The sequence below is a fragment of the Lynx canadensis genome, chromosome A3 (genome assembly GCF_007474595.2).
Source record: "Lynx canadensis isolate LIC74 chromosome A3, mLynCan4.pri.v2, whole genome shotgun sequence".
NCBI classification, from domain to species: domain Eukaryota; kingdom Metazoa; phylum Chordata; class Mammalia; order Carnivora; family Felidae; genus Lynx; species Lynx canadensis.
The window spans coordinates 29,355,289-29,375,962 of NC_044305.1; the positions used below are offsets into that span (position 1 = coordinate 29,355,289).

General features: G+C 48.3%; 1 protein-coding gene across 4 annotated transcripts in view; it reads left to right on the top strand.

The window, feature by feature from the left end:
• Positions 1-19,480, top strand: part of PTPRA (protein tyrosine phosphatase receptor type A) — a 161,734-nt gene extending 142,254 nt beyond the window's left edge. For all 4 annotated transcript variants that reach the window (XM_030309930.1, XM_030309928.1, XM_030309929.1 and 1 more), the window contains 8 exons: positions 412-561; positions 1,722-1,815; positions 2,115-2,191; positions 2,659-2,793; positions 11,323-11,448; positions 11,528-11,679; positions 17,999-18,134; positions 18,867-19,480. In XM_030309930.1, the coding sequence (XP_030165790.1) occupies positions 412-561; positions 1,722-1,815; positions 2,115-2,191; positions 2,659-2,793; positions 11,323-11,448; positions 11,528-11,679; positions 17,999-18,134; positions 18,867-18,941 (945 nt within the window). In that variant the 3' untranslated portion in view covers positions 18,942-19,480. The remainder of the gene's footprint in view (positions 1-411; positions 562-1,721; positions 1,816-2,114; positions 2,192-2,658; positions 2,794-11,322; positions 11,449-11,527; positions 11,680-17,998; positions 18,135-18,866) is intronic.
• Positions 19,481-20,674: the final 1,194 nt, after the last annotated feature.

Below are 20,674 nucleotides of genomic sequence, written 5' to 3' on the forward strand. Positions count from 1 at the left end.
GGCCATGTCCAGGAGCAGCAGTGGCCGTGTCCACAGAGCAGCAATCCGCTCTGTAGTTGGGGCATGGGGTTCAAAGCGCACAGCACTGCAAGGGAGCCTGGCAGAGGTTTTGTGTGTCACCAGATTTTGACAACCCCTTCAGACTATTAAATGTGTGTTGTCAGAATGAGCAGGAATTGGATCTGTCCTTCTCTCCAGGCTTCCAGTCTAGGAGGCTGCCAGAGTAGGACCCTCCCTCCTAAGTGAAGCACCCCCAGAGGGACTCATGCATTTCAGGTCCTGCCCCGGGACGAGGGTGAATTATTTTATTCCTGCTAGGGTCAAAGGAGAAGTGGACCGGAGTGAACTGGAGGTGGGAGGGTGTGATCTATGTTGTGTATAACTGAGAACTCGGGCATCGTGGCGTTTCAGATGCAGTATGTCTTCATATACCAAGCCCTTCTGGAGCATTATCTGTACGGAGATACAGAACTAGAGGTGACCTCTCTAGAAACACATCTGCAGAAAATTTACAACAAAATCCCAGGGACCAGCAACAATGGATTAGAGGAGGAGTTTAAGGTGAGTTGGAGCTGAACTCCTTCATTCAGACTGGAGGAGTCACGTGCTCTGGGGAATCCCCTTGTGAGGTATGTGGGTGGTTAAGGGGTTATGTGGGTTTCTGGTCCTTTACTCACACCCTAGTCACTTTCAACCCATCCTGTATGTTAAAATCACTTGGTGGTATTAGGAGGAAAGAAAAAACAGGCAATATTTTTTTTAAGTCCCCAAGTCTGCCCCCCCACCCCCACACACAGGTGATTATAATGCATAAGAACAGCAAACCTTTCCTGTAAGGACCAGAGAGTAGATATTTTAGGCTTTGCAAGCCATGTGGTCTCTGTTGCAACTAGTTACAACCGTTGCTGTAACATAAAAGAAGCTACATATAGATGCTATGTAAACAAATGAGCATGGCTGTGTTTCCATAAAAGTTTATTTATAGGCAGCAGATCAAACTTGGCCCATGGAGCATAGATTGCTGACCTCTGCTGTGTGCCATTGGACAATGGTTCTTAGCACACCTAAGGAATATGTCACACCCTTGTCAATACAAGTGTTCCCAGAAGAAGAGATTTCTGGGTTGCAGTGGGAAAGACCACATCCCTTAAAGCAGTTCTCAAACTGTAATGGCACACAGATTACCACAGGATCCCGTTAAGGTGCAGGTTCTGATTCAGCAGGGGGAAATAGAGTTAGGGCCTAAGATTTTTCATTTCTAACACAGTGAGACTGATGCTGGTTTCTGGGCTACACTTTGAGTAGTAAGGATCTAGAAGGAGCCTCAGAATCAGGAGAAGGGGACATTTGCATTTGAACAAAGTTTTCTAAAGAGTCCAGTCTTCCTCTGGCAGAGCAGCGGGGAGAGAGGAAAGGCAGGCACACTCCTTCCTATGAAGCTAGGATCCTTGCTCCAGGATCATAAAGTTCCAGTCCCAGGGAATCCCAGAAGCGTCCACAGGAGCCCTCAAGGCAGTGTTTCCCAAACACTTGTTCTTGGCTTCTTCACTGAGCTTATGACAGAAGGAACTGGGTTCCAGCAAGAAAATGTGGAAATGGAGGTCAGGGCTCCAGTGAGGAGCAGTAGACGCCAGAGTAGCCTAGAGATGCAGGTCCAGTGAAGGCATCATCTTGCCAAGTTATGGGGCGCAGTAATGTTTCCCCTCTCCTTCCCAATTCAGAAATTAACATCAATCAAAATCCAGAATGACAAGATGCGGACTGGAAACCTTCCAGCCAACATGAAGAAGAACCGGGTTTTACAGATCATTCCATGTAAGAGCCCTCTCCCCATCCCAAAGCCTTAGTGTCCCGTTCCCTCCTTCCCCTTCACCCCTTCCACTTCTCAGGTACTAATTAATGATCACCTTGGAGACAAGAATTAGGGCACTGCCTCTTGTCGCTCTCAGTTCTTCAGTGGCTTCTGGAAATGAAAAAGCATGAAGGCCAAAGGGTTTCTCCCTCCTGCGCTGGGAACAGGCATGTTATTGCCCAGCTGGGATGGGTGGGAAGGAGAGATTGAAAGAGAGCCTGAAGGTGATGTTGGGGAGCCACAGCTGCTGTCCTTCCTGCAGATGAATTCAACAGAGTGATCATTCCAGTTAAGAGGGGTGAGGAGAACACCGACTACGTGAATGCATCCTTCATTGATGTAAGTGGTGGCTGTGTCCCCAGAGCTCCCCACCCTCCATGGAGACTCAGCTGGGCCTCGCAGTGCCACCCTCCCAGTGCTTGGGAGGGTTGTCTTTGAGTCAGTCAACAAATACAGAACTGATACCAACCTGTACACTAGGTCTTCCAGGCCCCAGAGAGCAGAAGGTGGGGAGGAAACAGAGGGCACACACCAGAGTGATAGCTAGAGGGAAAGCACACACCAAAGGCTAAACGCCTCTGGTCCTTCCCATATCTGTTCTCTTCATCCCAGCTCCAAACCCCCATCCCTCACCCTCTTAAAAAGAGACTAGCGTGTCACACAGGGTTTGGTCCTTGACCAAAGGGAGCTCTGCCTGGGATGAGTTTGCCTCCAAGCAGCCCCATCCCATCCTAGTGGCCTGTCTTCTTTGCTCTCCCCTCCCTGATTAAACCACCTTACTCCTACCATTGACCTGGCCTGCATAGGGCTACCGACAGAAGGACTCCTACATCGCCAGCCAGGGCCCTCTTCTCCACACCATTGAGGACTTCTGGCGAATGATCTGGGAGTGGAAATCCTGCTCTATCGTGATGCTAACAGAACTGGAGGAGAGAGGCCAGGTGAGCTCAAAGAGGTCCTGGGCTGTGGGAGAAAGAGACCACAGGAAAAGGGGTGGAGGGGAGCTAAGAAGATATGTTTGGCATAAACTGCCCAAAGAGCCATATCCAAGCAGCTGATATGTGAGCAGTCTGGAGCTTCTCTCAGGACTGGAAGGGCAGTGTGATCTGAGTCCCCAGACAGTTCCCACCCTTTTACTTCTGTCCTGAATACAGTTCGCCCCGAGCCTAGCATTGTGCACACCTCCTCCTCCCACCCCCCTGGCAGGGACAGAGCTGGTGAAATGAGGGATGCAGAGCCAGACCGAGGCTCTGATGTGGAGTTCCTGAGTGTCTCTAAGAAGAGGGTGCCTTCCAGGCCAGAAAAATGAACCAAAGGACTGTGGGAAGATGAGTTGCCTCTTTGCAGACTACAGTAAAGGAAACAGTGGAACTTGAGAAATAACAACAACACAAAAGGATATTTATAAGTTAACATTCAGTTAACAAGGAAATCTTTCAAATTTTTTTTTCTTTAACATTTATTTATTATTGAGAGACAGAGAGATACAGAGCATGAGCAGGGGATGGGGTAGAGAGAGGGGGAGACACAGGATCTGAAGCAGGCTCCAGGCTCTGAGCTGTCCGCACAGAGCCCGACGCGGGGCTCGAACTCAAGAACCGCGAGATCATGACCTGAGCTGAAGTCGGTCGCTTAACCGACTGAGCCACCCAGGTGCCCCAACAAGGAAATCTTTTAAAGAAAAATGTCCTCTAGTCATTTAAAAAGTAGAATTGCTTGGGAACTCTGAATATAAGGGACCATAGAAGCCCCCTTAGGTCAGCTCCATTCAGTGTAGGAGCTCTCTTAACACTGTTCTTGAGTCACCGTGCAGCCTCTCCTGAGCACTTTGAATCTCAGAGATCGCTCTTTCTCTGCGCACCCCCACCCCACCTCTGCTGGGTGGCCCAGTGTGTGTTCACACAGTGTTTCTGATCTTAAAAACTCTTTCTGCTGTGGTGAGAGTGCAGTAAATGGTTGCTTCGTTATGCCTGGCGCGTGACTTAACAGGGATCAGAATTGAGAGAAGCCAGCAAGGGCCTGGTGATAAAGATCTTTCTGAGCCACAGTGAAGAGTTTAGACTTTATAGGGCAGTTTAAGAGCCCTTGACAATATCAGATTTGTGGGGTTTTTTTGAAGTCCTTCTGGCTGAGTGAGGACAGATCAGAAACGAGCACACCAAAGGCAGAGAGAAAGTCGTGGCAGTACTGCTGGTGGCCTAGACTCAGGGATGGTGACAAGGGGTCTGTCCCAAAAGATAGTGAAGAGATGCATGGACTGGGCAGGGTGAAGAATTAAGGATGACACCCACTTATGAGTCACTGAATTTGCAACCAATTAAAAATAAAAATTACTAAATACATCCTACATTAGTTGTTACCAGCTACATCTTCCCCGTTCTGTACTTGTACAGTTTGTTTATTTTAATCTTGATACAGTTTTATACATATTTGCACACCCAGCTCTTCTGTGCGCCAAGAATTTTTTCAGGCTTAATCATTTAGCACATTGGCTTTTCTTTCCAAGTTTCCATCACGTCTCTAATCAACAGACATACTTCATGGGTCTTCATCTATCATTAATGACAATACTGATGAAGTGGAGTTTTGGGGCACAGTTCCTGGCTCTGCAGTTGTGCAGTGAGCTGCTGTGTTATCAGGAACTAGGTGTGTGTCTCCTGGCCCTCTGTGACAAGCTAGGATGGAAGGTGCACGTAAACCACAGACCTGCACGAGGTTATCCCCACGCCCCCTGCCTCCAGATCTATGGTGGACAGGCCCACACTGCAGACAGAAGAGCCGGGATGGCAAGCACAAGTATCCTGTCTCCATCCACTGCCCTGGAAGGAAATGTGGCCAGTGAATACCTCACTAAATACATAGGGATTTAGTCAATTGATTGAGGCCCGTTCCCCTTTACCTACCACTCGGCCTTATGCCTCTGTCTTTGCAGGGCCGGGGAGACAGGTAGCAGCTCTTGCCCTCAGAAGCTTCTGAAATGAATCAGAACAGGATATTAATAACATTCTTTACAAGGCCTCACTGCCCCCCCTAAGACCTAATTCCGCTTCCTGTTCCATCTCCTGTTCGTCTTGTCAAGTGTAGCCTCCAGGGAGGCGAACACAGTAAGCCTAACTGATACATTTATACAACATGACACCACCACTGCCCACGCCTGGTTTTAAATTCTCAAGGAAAAAGTCTTAATTCCAAAATGTAAATTTTATATACATTAAAATCCCAAAAGAATTAGAACTTAAAATCCAGAGTCCTCTTCTCCCTGTTTTCTTTTTCTCCTCTATCCTAACCAGAGGGGTCCACCAAGATGATTGTGAGGCCTGGGTGCCCTCAACAGCTGTAAGTTGGACCATTCGTCCGAGTGGGCAGAGCAGTTCCAGCAGTTTCTGCATGAGGACAGCCCAACCCAAGGTTGTGTGCCCCTTACCCAGTGTCGGCAGAATGAGATTGCATTAGGCACCTGCCATAAAGCGTGTGTCCCCATAACCGTTGTCAGCCTCGGACCATGCCAGAGACCAGTTGCTGTCCAGGGGGAGGAAGTTAAAGACAGCAGGAGAAAAGACACAGAAGCTTCTGCTGTAGCTTCTCTAGGCTATCTTTTCCAGAATCCATAACCCGAAAACATAAATCTGAGATTAAAGCCCTGTTCCCAAGTATTCTGCTGCTGGACTTGAGCACATCTATTCCCAATCTCCCATCCTCTGCTACTGATGATTTTAACACCTGCCTTATTGCCCCTTAGTGGCCCCTGTGCCTGATGCCTGCCTCTGCTCTTGAAGGCATAAGTATCCACGTGGGCGACCCACTTATTCTTGGTCTTTCCACCTCTCGGCTCCCTCAGCCACCCAGTCAAATCACAGCCTTGTCCCTGCCAATATCTGCGCTGCCTTTGAGATCTCAACCCTGGGTCCTGCCCTGCTTACCATCTGCTGATCGCCAGCCTCACTACTTCCCTCCTCTTACTCCAGTTAAGTTTTTCTCTCCACCAAATCTCTAGAGTGTGACCAGGGCCCGGGGGCATAAGAGCACCTGGCTCCACGTCTCCGACACAGACAGTTTCGCCACTCACCACTGACAAAATCCACAGACCGAGGGACACGAGTGGAGGTGAAACAAGAAAGGAATTTATTTCAGTCAGGCCGACACTGGGACGATAGCAGACTAACATCTCAAAGACTATCTCCAAGTGCTGAAAATATTTCTAGGTTCATGTAAGGAAGCTGTGGGACAAAGTTCAGTGGGTACGTGCAGGTGGGCAAAAAGGTCAGGTCGATCATGGTCAGACATGTGGGGTCTTGCTGAAGTCATGGCAGTCATCATTGCCTCAGGGATAATTTCAGTTCCCATCCCTGGATGCTTTGCTTGCCGGATCTTTTGCCTGCGTTAAGAGAGAAGCTGGAAAGAAAATTAATCAGAAAGTACAGACTGAGGTCAAAATGGAAGTGGTTAAAATCCTCTTCCAGAGCCACTGACTCCTCCACTTTTCAGCCTGGGACTCCCCACTCATGTTCTCACCTTCCTCCCTACTCTCTCTAGAGTTTTTGTGATTTGTCATTATTATAATCCTTCCCTTGCTAACATCTGTTATTCCCCCCAGTCTCTTACTTTCATGGCACCTTATCTCTCAGCCTGGCTCATTTTTCTCTAAGAAATCAGACAAGAGCAGGTTCATCTTCCCTGCTGCAAGCACCCAGCCTCCTCAGATCTGTAGGCATTCTCTCTCCTTCTCTCCTGTTGCAGCGGGAGAGGGTCCCTGCCCCTCTCTATCCACCTGTCCACTGTGCCGGGCCCCCCCCACCCCCGCCTTCTCAAGTGTGTTGCTGCAGCGCTCTCCGACCCAATTACGCCAACCAGCCTTCGCACTGTTGCACTTCCTGTCTTTACAAGATGAAAATCTCTCTCCTGTCCCACAGTTCCTTCCCTCTGCCCCCCCCCCCGTCTCTCTGTACCCCTTCCTTCCCAGCACAACTCCTTTGAGGAGTTGGCTTCCTTCCTTCTACTTCTGTCCTCATCCTGTTCCTTCTCGGTCAGGATCACTGGTGACTGCCTTCTTGCCCTTCCAAAGGCCTTTCTTCTCTCTTGTCTCTCTGGTCCTTTTATTGCAGCATCTGAACACTCAACGCCTCCCGCCTCCTCAGAACACTTTCTTCCTTTGAATTCTATAATATCACCCCCTCACTGGCCCGGCAGTTCCTTTCATTTTCTTTGTGACCACCTCCTCCTCTGCATGACCTTTTAATCATTGAGGTGTCCTCCACTCAGGCCTTAACCCTCTGTAGTTTGTCTTAACACACTATCTTTTGAGGACCTCATCTAGTCCTGTGGCTTCAGATGCTGTCTATACGCCAGAGTTCCCCAAATCTGTGTCTCTAACCCAGCCCCCTCTTCCCACTTGTGTATCCACGTACCCACCCAATATCTTCACATGGCTCTCCGTTGAGGATCTCGAACTCCACCTGGCCCAGATGAAACTTGATTTCCTCCTTCCCCCATACTAGTCCACCCCAGTCTTGCCATCTCAGTAGGTGGTGCCGCCTTCCACCCGGTTGTTCAGGGAGAAGTCTAGGAGTTCCCTTCATCGCTCCCCTTTCCTCACTCCTCACACCGGTGAGGTCTGACCTGTGCTGACCATATCCGCTTCTCTCTAGTGTAACTACTGACCCGTCCTAGAAACCACCGTCCCCTCACCTGCACCACTGAAGTAGCCTGGCAGCCCGTCTACCTGCTTCCATTCCACCCACTTTTAGTCACCTCACATGGCAGCCGGAGATCATTTTGAAAACATAAACCTAACTGTGGTCACTGCTTAAAGTCCATTTGGGGCTTCCTGAGATCTTGAGGGGAAATTTACTTATGCATACAAAATTTAGGAACCTTTCATATTGATATCCAGTCCCAAGACTTGAATTACATTGTTCTTCCTCACAGTTTCCCTTGCTCATTTTAAATACAGTTTCCATTTTCCCTCGTTCCCTTCTGCCCTCTAGCTGCTGAGTGGAGCATGGCTTCTGAGATGGGTCACCGCCTACTCCCTGCGAGGGGGGGGGGTCCCACCTTTGCCCTTGCTTTGTGTTCTGCACAGGCCTGGTCTCCAGCTCACATCTCCCTCCTCAGCAGGATCCCAAGGCCTTTGTAGCCCTGGGCATCAGTAGGTACGGCTGCTGGCCCCTGTTCTGGATTCCTCAGGTCCCCATTCTGCCTGCTTAAGGAAGGGGGTTCCTCTCCTTTGGCCCAGAGAAAAGTCACCCCAGGAGATTTCTAAACTGGAGCTGTTCTTGTGTATTCCAGAGCCTTCTCCCTCAAAACTTAGTTCCCTAACTCTGTATCCCTGGAGGCCTCCTTCCAGTTTGCTCCTTTTCTTCTCTGTTGTGCCTCACCACTAAGGTCTTAAATACCTGAAAGCCATCAACTGTGGGTCCGTACTATTTCTTTTTCTAGTCATACTGTGATTCTAGCTCATACACTTCATTTCTCTCAAGCCCATTTGGATCTTAGCACTGGTAATGGTTTTAAAGTTCCAGTCTTCACTCGTAGCTGGTAAGCTGTGTAAAGGCAGTGTTGGGAGGGAACTATGGCAGCAAAACTCATTCCACTCACTAGTGCCCTAAAAACCAACATAATCTCTTGTTTAAGAGCCTTAATTAGAATTTTTTTAAGCTGTTCTTCTTGAGAAGAGGTCCCAGGGCCCCAACCCCCAAGGCATCCCCAGGGCCCCCAGTGGGCACATTGTAGAAAAGCACTAGTCTATGACATTGCTGTGATCCACCACTTTAATAATTGTGTGTTTTAGAATGAGCTCAACATCATTTATAAAGTGGGTAATGAATGATTACACATATGAAAAGCAAGAAGAGTCACTAAAATGGACTTCTAATGATTAGTTTATTCGGACTGAGAGACTACTGGTGATTTTTATTTTTCTACTTCTCATAATTTTCCCAGTGAATGTAAAATACATTTGTGGTTGAGGATTTTAAAATTGCCAGTAGTGAAGTGTCCGAGATCTTCACCGAAATGCTCTGAATAAATGGACAGTATAACTATATTGTTTTATTTATGTATTTATAGCCTGACCCATTCTGCAAGCATTGAACAAATTCATTTACCAGATACTGAGAGCCTACCACATGCAGGCAGTGTGCAAGGTGCCGGGGAGACAAAGATGAAAAGTGGCAGTCGCTGCCCACAAGGAGCTGTGGAGGAAATTGAGCCAGATGCCAGCAAGACAGGCCATAAACCATCTCCTGCTCACTAGCAAGGACAGCAGTGCGGGTGCCATTGCAGGATCAAGAGATAAAGAAGAGGGGCTCCTGGGTGCCTCAGTCAGTTGAGCCGACTGGTTGAGGTCATGGTCCAAGGGTTGTGGGATCAAGCCCCGTGTCAGACTTCGTGCTGAGCATGGAGCCTGCTTACGATTCTCCCTCTCTCTCCCCCAGTCTGTCTCTTTCTCTCAAAAAAGAACAAAAACAAGATAAAGAGGGAAGGGATGATGGGGTGCCAGTGTGGCTCGGTTGAGTATCTGACTTCCACTCAGGTCATGATCTCATGAATGAGCCCACGTCGGGCTCTGTGCTGACAGCTCAGAGCCTGGAGCCTGCTTGCGATTCTGTGTCTCCCTCTCTCTCTCTATCTTCCCCTGCTCGCTCTCTGTCTCTCTCTCTTTAAAATAAATACACATTAAAAAAAAAAAAAAGAGGAAGGGGATGAAAGGGTGCTGTGGCCTGTGCTGTCTGAAGCACCATGGCTGGATGGGAATGTCACTGGGGTCAGTTTCTCTGGCTTAGCAGTCTGACATATGTAAACATCTGTAAGATGTGGAAACACCCCAAGGGAACAAGGGATGGGGAGGCATTGGAGCAAAGACATTTCTCTCCACCCTGCCATTGAGTGTTGGATGCAGCTGAGGTGATGGTCAGAGCTCTTCAGAGATACCGTAATATATTGCAAATTAGACTGTAAGTAACACCGAAACGTTAAGGGATTATGTCCAGTAAGGGAATTAAGTTTTTAAATTTACATTTGACTCGTGAACAACATGGGGGTTGTTGTTGTTCAACCCCTAGCACCCTGTTCCCACTTTGTGCAGTCAGAAATCTGTAGGGGCACCTGGGTGGCTCAGTCAGTTAAGCATCTAACTTCCGCTCAGGTCATGATCTCATGGTCTGTGGGTTTGAGCCCCGCATTGGGCTCTGTGCTGACAGCTCAGAGCCTGGAGCCTGCTTCGGATTCTGTGTCTCCCTCTCTCTCTGCCCCTCCTCTGCTCGCTTGCTCTCTCTCAAAAATAAACATTAAAAAAAAAAATCTGTATATCCCAGGGATGGAAGCTATAGCATATGGAATATAGTCAGTGGTATCGTAATAGCGTTATATGGTGACAGATGGTAGCTATGCTTGGGTGAGCACAGTATAATGGATAGATGTGCCAAATTACTGTGTCATATACCTGAAATTAACACTGTGTGTCAACTGTACTTCAATTAAAAAAAAAAAAATCTGTGCCGGGGCATCTGGGTGGTTCAGTCGATTAAGCGTCTGACTCTTGGCTTTGGCTCGGGTCACGATCTCATAGTTAATGAGTTTGGGCCCCACATCGGACTCTGCACTGACAACACAGAGCCTGCCTGGGATTCTCTCTCTCCCTCTCTCTCTGCCCCTCCTCTGCTCTGTCTCTCAAAATAAGTAAACTTAAAAATTTTTTGAGAAAAAAAAACCTGTCTATAGCGTTTGACTCATCAAAAATGTAATGAATAGGGGCTCATGGTGACTCAGTCGGTTAAGTGTCCCGACTTCAGCTCAGGTCATGATCTCACAGTCTGTGAGTTCGAGTCCTGCATCAGGCTCTGTGCTGACAGCTCAGAGCCTGGAGCCTGCTTCGGATTCTGTGTTTCCCTCTCCCTCTGCCCCTCCCCTGCTCATGCTCTCTCTCTGTCTCAAAAATAAAATAAAAACATTAAAAAAAAAAAAAAAAAAGATTCCCTCTGCCTCTCCCTTTGCCCTCAAAAAAAAAGTAAAAAACAAAAGAAAACAAAAAAATGTAATGAATAGCTAGCCTACTGCTGACCTGAAGACTTATCGGTAACATAAACCGTTAGCACATATTTTGTATGTTTTACATATTCTATACTGTATTCTCATAATAAACTAGAGAGAAAAGAAAATGGCATTAAGAAAATTGTAAGGAAGAGAAAATACATTTGTACTGTACTGTATTTATCCAGAAGAGTCTGTATATGAATGGGCCCATGCAGCTCAAACCCGTGTTGTTCAAGGGTCAGCTATAGATGTCCTAGTGAGGATCAGAAGTTAATTGGAGTGATATTAAGTAATGTAATGGCACTGAGGTTTTGGTACCTTGGAGATGAAGTGTGTCCAGTAAGAGCTGGCTAAGAAGGGACCAGGCAGCTCAGAAGGCAGCCCTGCCTCTGCCACACATCATATCCCGGATGCCTCACCTCTCCCATTTGTCTCTCCAGGAGAAATGTGCCCAGTACTGGCCCTCGGATGGAGTAGTGTCCTATGGAGACATCACAGTAGAGCTGAAGAAGGAGGAGGAATGTGAGAGCTACACCGTCCGAGACCTCCTAGTCACCAACACCAGGGTAAGGTGGCCGGTGGGTGCACCTCCTCCCACGGGGAGAGCCACAGTGCCCTGCATCTCTGATCCCCCTTCTTCCAAAGGAGAACAAGAGCCGGCAGATCCGGCAGTTCCACTTCCATGGCTGGCCCGAAGTGGGCATCCCCAGCGACGGAAAGGGCATGATCAGCATCATCGCAGCCGTGCAGAAGCAGCAGCAGCAGTCAGGGAACCACCCCATCACTGTGCACTGCAGGTACCACTCTCCCCAGCCCTCTGAGGGGCAGAGAAAGTGACGAGAGGCAGGCAGGGAAGGCGACCATGAGCATCCCGGTGAGCATGTGGCAGTCAAGTTTGACGACCAGCACGGGGCCAGATGATAAGAGCGTCTTGGTGTTTGAACTTCGCATTAAGTGCTAGGGAATCGGTGATATTAAGATATTGGGCAGGAGGAGCATTTGAGACCATGATGGGATACAGGAGAGCAACAGCGGAGACTGACAGTGGAGAGACCAGTTGGACAATGTGGGGGTGAGGGTCTGGCCTCCTTAAGAAACAGAGGAAAAGAGGGGCGCCTGGGTGGCGCAGTCGGTTAGGCGTCCGACTTCAGCCAGGTCACGATCTCGCGGTCCGTGAGTTCGAGCCCCGCATCGGGCTCTGGGCTGATGGCTCAGAGCCTGGAGCCTGTTTCCGATTCTGTGTCTCCCTCTCTCTCTGCCCCTCCCCCATTCATGCTCTGTCTCTCTCTGTCCCAAAAATAAATAAACGTTGAAAAAAAAAAAAAAATTTAAAAAAAAAAAAAAAAAAAGAAACAGAGGAAAAGAGGGGCACCTGGGTGGCTCAGTCAGTTAAGCATCCGACTTCAGCTTGGGTCATGATCTCACAGTCTGTAAGTTCGAGCCCCATGTCGGGCTCTATGCTGACAACTCAGAGCCTGGAGCCTGCTTCGGATTCTGTGTCTCCCTCTCTCTCTGCCCCTCCCCTGCTCATGCTCTGTCTCTCTCTGTCTCAAAAATAAATAAAAACATTAAAAAAAATTTTTTTAATAAAAAAAGGAAACACAGGAAAAGAGAAAAGGGCAACTATTTTCAAACAGTTTGAAGAAAAATAAACAAAACTAAAAACATACTTGTGAAAGAGAAGAGGAGTCCAGGGTGTAGGATATATCCGAAGTGTGAAACGGGGTTACTGATAGTAGTTGGTGCCACTGACAGAAGATGGTAAGGGGACTCATTTGAGGCGGGGTGGTGAAGGTGAATTGTTTGGGGCATGTTTGATTGCATTTTATTTAAAAAAAAATGTACCATGAGTTTGTATTGCTTTTATAATTAGGAAGAAAAAAAAACTCTTAAAAGAGAATGAAAACTAGAGTATAAATCCCTGCCAATTAGTTTTAAAAATAGAAAAATGAGCAAAGGAACTCCTAGGAATGTATCCAGTGAATGTGCTTCAGGAAGGTTGTAAATTATCTAAACATTAATAGGGGACTGATTCCATAAGCTCTGATGTATCTCATGCTACAGAGCTGCAAAGATTAATGAGGAGTCTGCTTATATACTGGGTATGGGTTAATCCTCTAGACTTACTGTTTTGTGAGCAAGGCAAATGAGAGATAGGGAAAGAACGTAGGTTTCTGTTGGGGGGCACCTGGCTGATTCCGTGGGTAGAGCATGAGACTCTTGACCTCAGGGTCCTGAGTTCGAGCACTATGTGGGGTGTAGAGATCACTTAAAAATATCTTAAGGAAGGGGACACCTAGGCAGCTCAGGCAGATAAGCATAGCTCAGGTCATGATCTCAAGATCATGAGAACGAGTCCCTTGGGATTCTCTCTGTCCCTGTCTCTCTGCCCCTCCCCCATTCACATTCTCTCTCACTCTGTGTCTTTGCCCCTCCTGCCCTTGCATTTGCATGTGCACACACTCTCTCAAAATAAACTTTAAAAAAAAAAGTAAAAATAAAGGGGCGCCTGGGTGGCTGAGTTGGTTAAGGATCCAACTATTGATTTTGTATCAGGTCATGATCTCATGCATGATGAGTTTGAGCCCCACATCAGGCTCTGCACTAACACTGTGGAGCCTGGTTGGGATTCTGTCTCTCCCTCTCTCTTTGCCCCTCTCCCACTTGTTCTCTCTCTCTCAAAATAAGGAAGGAAGGAGGGGAGGGAGGGAGGGAGGAAGGAAGGAGAAAGGGAAGAAAGGAAAGAAAGAGAGGTAAAGGAAAGGGAGAGGAAAAGAGGAAGAAAGAAAAGAGAAGAAAGGAAAAGAAAACGAAGAAAAGAAAGAAATCTTAAGGAAGAAGTGGTCAAGTGCAGCAGCTACTACAGACGGATGGTAAACATGAAAAGATGCTAAACTTTACTAGTAATATTCTGAGAAATGAGGATGAAAATAGTGCAGCGTGGCTTTTTATCCATTGGATTGGCAAAATTAAAAGGATTCCTTGGTGGGGCGCCTGGCTGGCTTGGTTGGTGGAACATGCAGCTCTTGATCCTCAGGGTTGTGCGTTTGAGCCCCATGTTGGGTTTCGAGATTACTTTAAAAATTAAATTAGAAAATAATAAATAAAAATGTTAAGGAAAAAGGATTTCTTGGCCTGCCAGATAAACACTTCTTTCCCTACACTTTTTTCTCTCCCTTGGTCACCCTCTCTTGGCAAACTCCAAATTCTCTAGCTACCCTGCGTCTGCACCGTGCAGCTGAGTGTGGCTGAAGAAAAGCACTGGGTTACAGGCCTCATTTTATGATCCTGACCGCTGGTCTCATGGTGGGCCCTTAGCGCTGCCTTGCTGTCCTTCCGCACCTTCCACGCTTCTAGACCAGGGCTGGACCTACTAGGACCCACTGCCATATCTGGCCTGCCACCTAGTTTTATATGGGTCTGCAAGCTAAGAACTATTTTTACATTTTTAAATGTTTTTTTGGTTTTTTGGTTTTTTTGTTTTTAAATCAAAAGAAGACTAGAGGCGCCTGGGTGGCTCAGTCAGTTAAGCATTCGACTTCGACTCAGGTCATGATCTCACAGTCCGTGAGTTCAAGCCCCAACTTCAGCTGAGCTCGAGCCCCACTTGGGGCTCTACAGTCCTTCTCCCTCTCTCTCTGCCCCTCGTTCATTCGTGCTCTGTCTCTCTCAAAAACAAATGAATAAATTTTTTAAAGATTTTTTTACTCAAAAGAAGACTATTTTATGACCTGAAGATTGCTTGAAATTCAGATTTCAGTGCCCCCATATAAGGTTTTATTGGAACACAGCTGTGCCCATTTGTTTCTGTACTGGCTGCTCTGGTGCTCCAGCAAAAGAGTTGAGACCATACGTGGTCCTCTCCTCACCTCACACTGCTGCTCAGCACATAAGAAGTCAGAGTTGCGCTGTTACATCTTGATTTTGTCTTTTCTCAGCAAAACCTATGATGTATTCTATCTGGCCCTTGATAGAAAAGCTTGCCAGACTTTGTCCTGTATGACTATTTCACACCTCCTCTCAAACCTAAAACCACCACTGCCTCTTCTGTCCTCACGCTTAAGAGAGGACGGTGATTTCTGTTTGACGAAGAAAAGAGAAGCAATCCGAACTCCCACAGGCTCCCACCACCACAGCTGCCAATCCACCTGCCGTGGTGCTGTGGACCCTGCATCCTTCCTGTCCAGTGGATGAGTTGTCTGAGCTCTCTCTGTAGCCCATTACATTAACCATCTATTGCTAATCTCCGCACCTTAAAACAACACACATTTAGCTTACAGTCTCTGTGGTCAGGAGTCTGAGCACATCTTAGGCGAGTCCTGCGCTTCAGGGTCTCACAAGACTGCAGGCAAGGTTTTGGCTGGGGCTGCGGTCCCATCTGATGCTCGATTGGGAAGGATCCATTTCTGAGCTCACCTGGTTGTTAGTAGCATTCAGTTCCTTATAGGCGGCTGTACTGAGGGCCTCTGTTGTTTGAAATTCCATGCCACATGGACCTTCCCAGTGTGGCGGCTGGCTTCTTCTAAACCAGCAAAGAGAGGGTGTCTCCTTGCAAAACAGGCATTATGATCCCGCATAACATCATATGCATGTAGTTACATACATCCCATCACGCTTGCTGTAAATCTGTTGGTTAGAAGCACAGCACATGTCCTGCCCACACCCAAGGGGAGGAGATCACACGAGGGCATGAACAACAGAAGATATCGTGGGGGATCGTGGGGGCCACGGTGAGGCCTGTCTGCCACACACCCTCCACTTGGATATCAGTTCTATCCGCTTTTGTCTCCTCAGGACTTGACTTCAGTATCCTACATCATCAGGTTTTCCTCTGAATAACTGTCTGGATAACTACCATCTTCATATAGATGTGCTATAATTTCTCCCATCTTAATATTTTAAAAACTCTTACCTCAGGGCACCTGGGTGGCTCATTTGGTTGAGCGACCGACTTCAGCTCAGGTCTTGATCTCACGGTTTGTGAGTTCGAGCCCTGCGTCGGGCTTTGTGCTGACAGCCTAGAGCCTGGAACCTGCTTCTGACTCTATGTCTCCCTCTCTCTCTGCCCCTCCCCCACTCATGCTCTGTCTTTCTCTGTCTCAGAAATAAATAAACATTGGGGCGCCTGGGTGGCGCAGTCGGTTAAGCGTCCGACTTCAGCCAGGTCATGATCTCACGGTCCGTGAGTTCGAGCCCCGCGTCAGGCTCTGGGCTGATGGCTCGGAGCCTGGAGCCTGTTTCCGATTCTGTGTTTCCCTCTCTCTCTGCCCCTCCCCTGTTCATGCTCTGTCTCTCTCTGTCCCAAAAATAAATTAAAAAAAAAATAATAATAAATAAATAAAAGAAATAAACATTAAAAAATTTTTAAAAAGAAACAAAACTCTTACCTCTAATTTCCTTCCAGGTAGCCCTCTGTTTCTGTTTTCCTTAATAGTAAAGCTTCTCAAAAGATTTGTCCAGACTAACGCCCCAGGTCCTCTCTCCTCATTCTCTCTCTCTGTCCCATTCCAGTTAACCCCTTTCCTCCCACATTCCATTGCAGCTGCCCCAGTGGGGGCTACCTGTGACGTCCACGTTGCTGAGTCTAGAGATCATTCTGTCTCATTACCCTTGACCTTCATCAGCATCAAACACAGTTGACCACTCACTTCTCTGTGGAATGCTTTCAGCATAACTTCTCTCCTGGTTTGTGTCCTCATTGACTGATTCCTCCTCATCCATGGTCCAGGGCCTCGTCCTTGGACCTCTTGTGAGCCCATCTTGTCACCTGGCTTTCATCCCAACTCCCACATGTCATTATCACTGGTTCACCCTCTCCCCTAAACTCCAGATTTATATGTCTAGTTACCTACTCAACATTTCCACTTGGGCATCTTCAGTTTAAAGGGTTCAGATAAGAACTTCTGGTCTTTCTTTCTAAGCCTTCTATTTGCACAGCCTTCCCCCAAGTCAGTAAGTGGCATCTCAGTCCCCCATCTAACTCCTATGAGAAGCTTTGGAGCCATACTGTTCTCCTTATTTCCTCACCCATGCACATCTCATGTTCGACCTTGCTCTACATGGAAAGCAGTTTCAGAATCAAGTATTTCTCACTCCCTCCACCAGCACCTCTCTAAGCCACCACCCCTTCTTCCCAGTACTTATACTGGCCTCACTGATTTCCCTGTCCCACCTTCCTACCTGTTCTCAACACAGCAGCCCGAGAGACCCTTTTAAAACTTCAGTCAGGCCACATCACTTAGAATCCCAACATGATCTGAGGGCTCTCACCTCGCCCCGACCACGCTCCTTCCTTCTGTCCGTCCGTCCATCCATCAGATCCAGCTACACAGCTTCCACACCTGGACATCCTGCCTTGTGCCTAAGATACTCCTCTCCCAGACAGCTACTGGGCCTTGGTCCTCGCCTTCTTCAGGTCTCTGCTCATGTGACCTCCTACTAGAGAACCTTCCCCAACCACCCTGCCTAGAACTCCTGTTCCTCTTTTTCCTTCCCACACTGCATATCGTATTGTCTGGGGATACTGCTCCCCTCCACAGCCCCTGCCACACAGCAGGCCCTCAGGAAAGGTCTGCTGAAGCAACTGATGACATTGAACAGGGCAGATAATATCATGGTCAGAGCCTGGATTCCTGGGACTTAGGAAGCAAATGAGAGACACGGAAAAGAATCAACACACACACCCCAGCGCAGAGGGGCAGGGTTTCTCAGGAGAGGAAAGACAAGACTAGAATCCCAACATGAGTGAGCAGCGGGTCAGGGCAACTCAGGCACATTTGCAGGTAGACAGTGAAGGCTCAGTGCTGGGTAGGAGGGGGGTATGTGTGAGGTTCTTCGCTGTCCTGTGGGCAAGTCCCTCAGCACGCAAAGTGGGCCGTGCAGGAAGGACAGCTGGGGTGCCACTTCCTCCTCAGAGCAGATTGAGCATGTGGCTTACTTGGAGAGGAGCAAATGGGCCTCCTGCCCCAACCCCACCCCAGCAGCTCCATTAGATGACAGCCTTTCCCAAGAGCTGTCACCATTACCCTCGGCCTTTATGTGCTCGTTGCCGCTGTCTTCACCTTATCAGCACAGTGGGCTGTAACAGATGTGGTAAGTGCATCTGCTCTATTACAGCGCAGGGGCAGGACGGACGGGGACCTTCTGTGCCCTAAGCACAGTCCTGGAACGGGTGAAAGCAGAGGGGATTTTGGACGTCTTCCAGACCGTCAAGAGCCTGCGGCTACAGAGGCCACACATGGTCCAGACACTGGTATGCTGCCCACACCACCGCCCCATCTACAGCCCTTCTTTGTCGGGGCCATCTCAGGGGGAGGCTTTTCCAAGCAGCCCCTCCTCCCCCAAGGTGCCCCATACAGAATGAGCCTTGCGGGCATTGAGAGCAGAGGGGCACAGCCCTGCCACCAGTAAGAGAACCAAGCGGACTCTGTGAAGGCTAGAGGGGGTGCCTGGGTGCCCCACGGGGCTCCATGGGTCCTGGCGTGGGAAGTCTCAGGAGTGCTTCCTTTCTTTGGTTCAGGCTCCTGACCGTCTCGGTGACCAGTAACCACCGAGTATGGGGATAAGCATCCAAAAGGGTCCCTGAACCTCCGAGAGACATGTCTGAAGGGGAAAGAAAAATACATTTTAAGAGTTTGGGGAGTTGGTGAGGCTTTGAGAGCCAGGGCGCCTGCAGCTTGGCTACCATGGTGAGGTGTGGGCCCCACAGAGCCGTCTCCCTGCTTGCGTGGTTTGCCAGCCCGGCACACTCACGTCTGACCACTGTAGGCCTAGGACGACATCTTCCTCTCAGCTCACCTCCATCCAGAGGAAATTAGCTGTACTCAACCCAGAAGGAGAGTACAGGCAGGTCAGGGCTCAGGTGCAAGTCCAAGAACGTTCATTTCCTCTCGGTTTTCCATTTTTTGTAAAATAGGTTTGTCAGGAACTGCAGGTACCTTGTTCTTGTCAGTAACCCTGGCTTTTCCCTCCTTGTGCTCTCCAGGAACAGTATGAGTTCTGCTACAAGGTGGTGCAGGAATATATTGACGCATTTTCAGACTATGCCAACTTCAAGTAAGAGGCGATGAGACCCGGTGGACAGGAAAATTGCCTTTAATATTTTGTAATATTCTGTTTTGTTAATATACCCAAAATTGTGTATATATCTTATAACTGTTTTAGAAATTGGTACATAGGCTTCTATTACCTATTAGGTGGAGATTTTATATGTAAATGTGTTAGCACTGATAGTCCTTTTTCCAATGTTTTATTGGGGAATTAAATAGTGTGATGTTTGGATTGATATCGTGAAATCCTCTGCCTGGAAATTGGGCTGTATTATTCTTTGGTTTAGACATCTTTTCCTGAAGAAGAAACACAAAACTCATTCCAGGTAGCTCAGTGTCAACTAAGAAAATAAGCACAAAGTTTTCAGAGCTCTTGAGGAAACTGGTTGTCCTGGTGCCTACCCCCACCCCCCCTGTTCTGTAAATAATCCCTCCCCTCTCTACCCCCTCCCCCACCACTCACAACCCACTGTGGGGAGTAAGGGGACCAGAGCGGTATCTCTGGCACCACACTAGGGATTATCAGGTAATAAAAGCTTTGACTCCCTAAGGAAGCGTCTCCCTTTGTCTGGGGTGGGGCAGCTGTACCAGGGCCAGGGCTCTCCCAGGCCACTCCTGGCCCTGCTCTCAGTGTGCTGTCTCAGCTGGTCTCAGAAGCCGTAGTCTTCTCGACGACTCCTTTCGGACCCGCGCAGCCTCTCCAGCTCTTAGCTAGTTGCCAGGACCCATGTCTCATTCTCAGCACGTCTTTGGTGCGGTGATCCCAGCCAGCTTCGCTCCCTGGGAACATGGCCAGGGTCCCCACTGTTTGCCTAGCGCGGGGCATGGAAGAGAGAGGAGGTAGCTGGCTAAGTAATGCCAATCTGGATTGTGCTACAAAACTCTGGATTGTGTTGCTTTGTCCAGGATAAGCCTTTATATCCACACTTACTGGGTTAAATAGCTTTCATTTAATTTAACAAAATTTCACTTCATTTCATATTTGGACTTTTTTATGAGAAGTGCCTCAGACCCAGAGGCCAGGGTGATGGGAGTCTTCGATCCCAACTTGGTATCAAGCCTGACGTATTACACAAAAGTGTCTAACTTTTGTGTCTTAAATAAGGTGGGTGTTTCATTTATTTCTCATGTAACGGTGTGCCCAGTCCAGAGACCTAGTGTCCTCCCATCTTGTGGTCCCAGTGTCCCTTTAGGAAGTTATTCATGTCCTTGTGGCTGAAGCTGGATCACCGTCTTCTCCCATGGAGAAGCAGAAAGAAGATGGAGAGCAAGCAACCTCATTTCTAAGGACATGAAGCTTCCTACAGCCTTCTTTCCATTTGCACTCATACCCCATTGGCTAAAACTTAGTCCTAAGCTGTACCATAGGACAATAGAATTGCTAGGAAACGTAGTCTTTGGTTGGCACAGCTGGGAGGGTGGGTCTCTTCATTGCCTCTCATCCTCATGAGCAGCTCCTGATGGGAACAGGAGCGTAAACTGGTTGCCACAGCTGCGACAGCCTCAGTGCGAGGCTGAGAGAGTCTTGTGGCCTGTGGGGCCTTTTTCAAGAAGCAGGGATAGGCCCTGGGCTACTCAGGCTTTCAGGAGTGAGAAGTGGCACTCCATTCTGGGCCGTGGAGGCACACTCAGGTCATTGCTGGTGTGCTTTTTGGTGGAGATGGGACTTGAGCTACCCAAGGGATGCTGGGAATTTGGATGAGCAAAAGGAGGCAAAGTCATACAGAGCCACATTACAGAAGGC